Raw genomic sequence first — 3068 nt, forward strand, 5'->3', positions numbered from 1 at the left:
ATTATGCCATATTTTATTAAAAAAAAGAATTAAGCATTACAACTCAGAAATTATCCTGTGTTATATTGGATTCCATATTCTAAGCTTAAGATCTTACCAAAGTTGGGGGTCAAAGAAATAGTACAGCAGGTAAGGCATTTGCTCTACCTATGGCCAACTCAGCTTTGATCCCTGATCTCCCACGTGGTCCTTTGAGCACTGCCAGGGATGATACAAGAATAATAGAGAGCCAGGTGTGGCCCCTAAACAAAACAAATAACTTACCAAAGCTATTTTCTATTTTTTTTAGGTTTGTTTGGGAGGTCACACCCGGTGATGCACAGGGGTTACTCCTGGCTCTGCACTCAGGAGTTTCTCCTGGCGGTGCTCAGGGACCATATTGGATGCTGGGAATCAAACCTGGGTCGGCTGCATGCAAGGCAAACACCCTACCCGCTGTGCTATCACTCCAGCCCCACCAAAGCTATTTTCTGACCATCATCTAAATAAGGAAGAAAAATCCTTTCCCCATCACTTCTCGGCTTTTTGGCTAAGATCAAGTGTAGAAAAATCCTTTCCCCTACTATCATCAATTTATGTCTAGAAAAAGTGAAAAATATATGCTAAGGTATAGAATGACTACAAATTGTGTTTCTTCTCAAGACATAAGCCACTGCCCTTACAGAGGAGTGGACAATGGATTCGTATTAAACCTTTAATAGAAGAACCAATCCCAATCCATGAGATGGTCAAATTAGAAGATTCTTTAGTGACTCAGTGGGACCACTCATGAGGACGTCACAAAATGTACAATTAGGATAAAGCTTTTTTCTTAAACAGGATTTTTCTCAAAGCTTGTTTGACTTCTCTATTTCTTAAAGAATAGATTAAAGGATTCAGCATGGGTGTGACTAATATGTAAAACACTGAAGCCACTTTCCGGAGTTCAGGGTTACTTGGAGGTGTGAGATACACAAAGGAAACAGTCCCATAGAGCAAACTTATAACCCCCAGATGAGAGCTGCAAGTGGAGAAGACTTTCTTCTTCCCTTCCCTAGAGGGAATCTTCAAGACTGTAGACACAATATATATGTAAGATATTATAATAATAACAATCGTGGGGAAAATAATAATGACAGCTAAAGTAAGATATACGACCTTATTGACATAAAGATCAGAACAGGAAATTTTCTCAATTTCGTAAGCATCACAGTAGAAGTGATTAATCACTCGGGATGCACAGAAAGATATTGAGAATGTTACACTGTTTTGGATGGTGGAACTAATCCAGCCAAAGAAATAGGAACCAGCAACCAGATGACTGCAAAAGCGCCTTGTCATGTGGACATTATAAAGAAGAGGATTGCAGATGGCAATGAAGCGGTCGTAGGCCATGGCTGCCAGCACAAACCCCTCTGTTATAATGAAAAGTGCAAAAAGGAAGCCCTGGAAAACACAACCTACAAAGGAGATAGTCTTTTTCTCAGACAGGAAGCAGGCCATGGCTTTTGGTGCAATAACAGTTGAGTAGAAGAGGTCAATAAAGGAGAGATTACCTAGAAAGAAATACATTGGTGTGTTCAGCTGGGAATCAGTGATTATGATTGACATCATACTAATGTTCCCCAACAGGATCATGATATAAATGATCAGGAACAGGAAGAAGAGGAGGACTTCATATTCTGGAGCAACCCTAAAGCCTACAAGAATGAAGTCAGTTACATCTGAGTAGTTTCCCGTTCCCTTGTCACCCATGACAAGAACCTAAGAGTTTTATAAGACAAGATTGAAAGTGGAGCTTTCTGACATCATAGTATCACAAAATAGCATTTTGTCTTATAAAAGATATTGAAATGTATTCCCTTATTTCCTTTCTCCCATAATCTTTGTAGATATGATTTCCTATACCCTTTATAGAAATGAAATTTGAATTATATAACAAGTTTTTATTGCCACACGACTTGGAAGCTACCTAATTCATAATAATCCCATGTGATCCTCAAAATCCCGTAATTTTTCCTTTGTAACACATGTGACTTACTCCCACAAAACATTATTTCTTTACATATTTTGTCACCTTACTTGATTTACATGGTAAGTTGAATATAGTTAAATGTTTTGAGCCCTGTGTATTTGTTCTCATCATTAATTTTTAATATCAAATTTATTTTAGCCTCAATATGGCTTATGTTTACAATAGAAAAATAAAATTAAATAGTAATTTAAACTTTGTGGAATGACATTACATTTTATAGAAGTTTATATTCAAGTCATTTATAAGAAGTTAATATAGATTGCCAAGAAATTTAATTCAATATTTAAATTCAAAGTCTTGAGTAATGAACGCATCTTCAGCTTCTTGAAGTTCAAAGATCTCTTGAAGGATCAAGAGGAGAAGTCCATGGATCCTATAAATCTACCAAGCAGCCAATTTGATCTTAAAAATCTGTGCAAATAAAAAAAGGAAACTTAAAAATAATGCACTGACTAAAATTTTGGTTAGGAAAGAAAACTGTTAGCTCCAAAAACTAATTTTTATGTCTGCATTTAGAAAAAGAGCGTCATAGATGTACTAAAAATTTCCAAATATTTGTCACTGTTATCCCTTTTCATTAATCATATTACTTTAGAGACTGTTTTCTCCAGTAAAGAGATAGGGCCATTTCCTCTTTATTCAGTCTTAAAAACCAATTTTTATTTCAACGCATTCAACTGTGGGGGAAACTGCCTCATCAAACGCAGCAAATAAAGGCTGCAGAGATTATTCAACAAGCTGAGCATTTGCATTGCACGCAGAAAGTCTGAGTTCAATTTCGAGAACTCCATGGTCCACTATGCACACAGAAAGTGAGCTCCAAGTGGTGTTTTTTTAAAGTGTTCTTTTTCAATTTTGTATGTATGCCAGAGTCACAATATTTTGTCATTGGCTATCTGCCTTCCTCAAGCCTGTGACAATTCAGTTTTTTGCCAAAATTAAATCCTTCAGTTCTATTGCTTCCTCTCCTCATCACTTGATCTTTTCCTCTCACTCCAGTAGTCACTTTTCTTTAAAATATTGTCAACTTAACTAAAAAATAAAAAGCTGGTAA

At 36.3% G+C, this 3068-nt stretch overlaps 1 protein-coding gene across 1 annotated transcript; it reads right to left on the reverse strand.

The window, feature by feature from the left end:
- Positions 1-792: 792 nt before the first annotated feature.
- LOC101549153 (olfactory receptor 9K2-like) lies at positions 793-1734 on the reverse strand. The gene has a single exon (XM_004601849.2). The coding sequence runs from the start codon at positions 1732-1734 to the stop codon at positions 793-795; it is 942 nt and encodes a 313-aa protein (XP_004601906.2).
- Positions 1735-3068: the final 1334 nt, after the last annotated feature.

Source organism: Sorex araneus, chromosome 2 (genome assembly GCF_027595985.1).
Source record: "Sorex araneus isolate mSorAra2 chromosome 2, mSorAra2.pri, whole genome shotgun sequence".
NCBI lineage: Eukaryota > Metazoa > Chordata > Mammalia > Eulipotyphla > Soricidae > Sorex > Sorex araneus.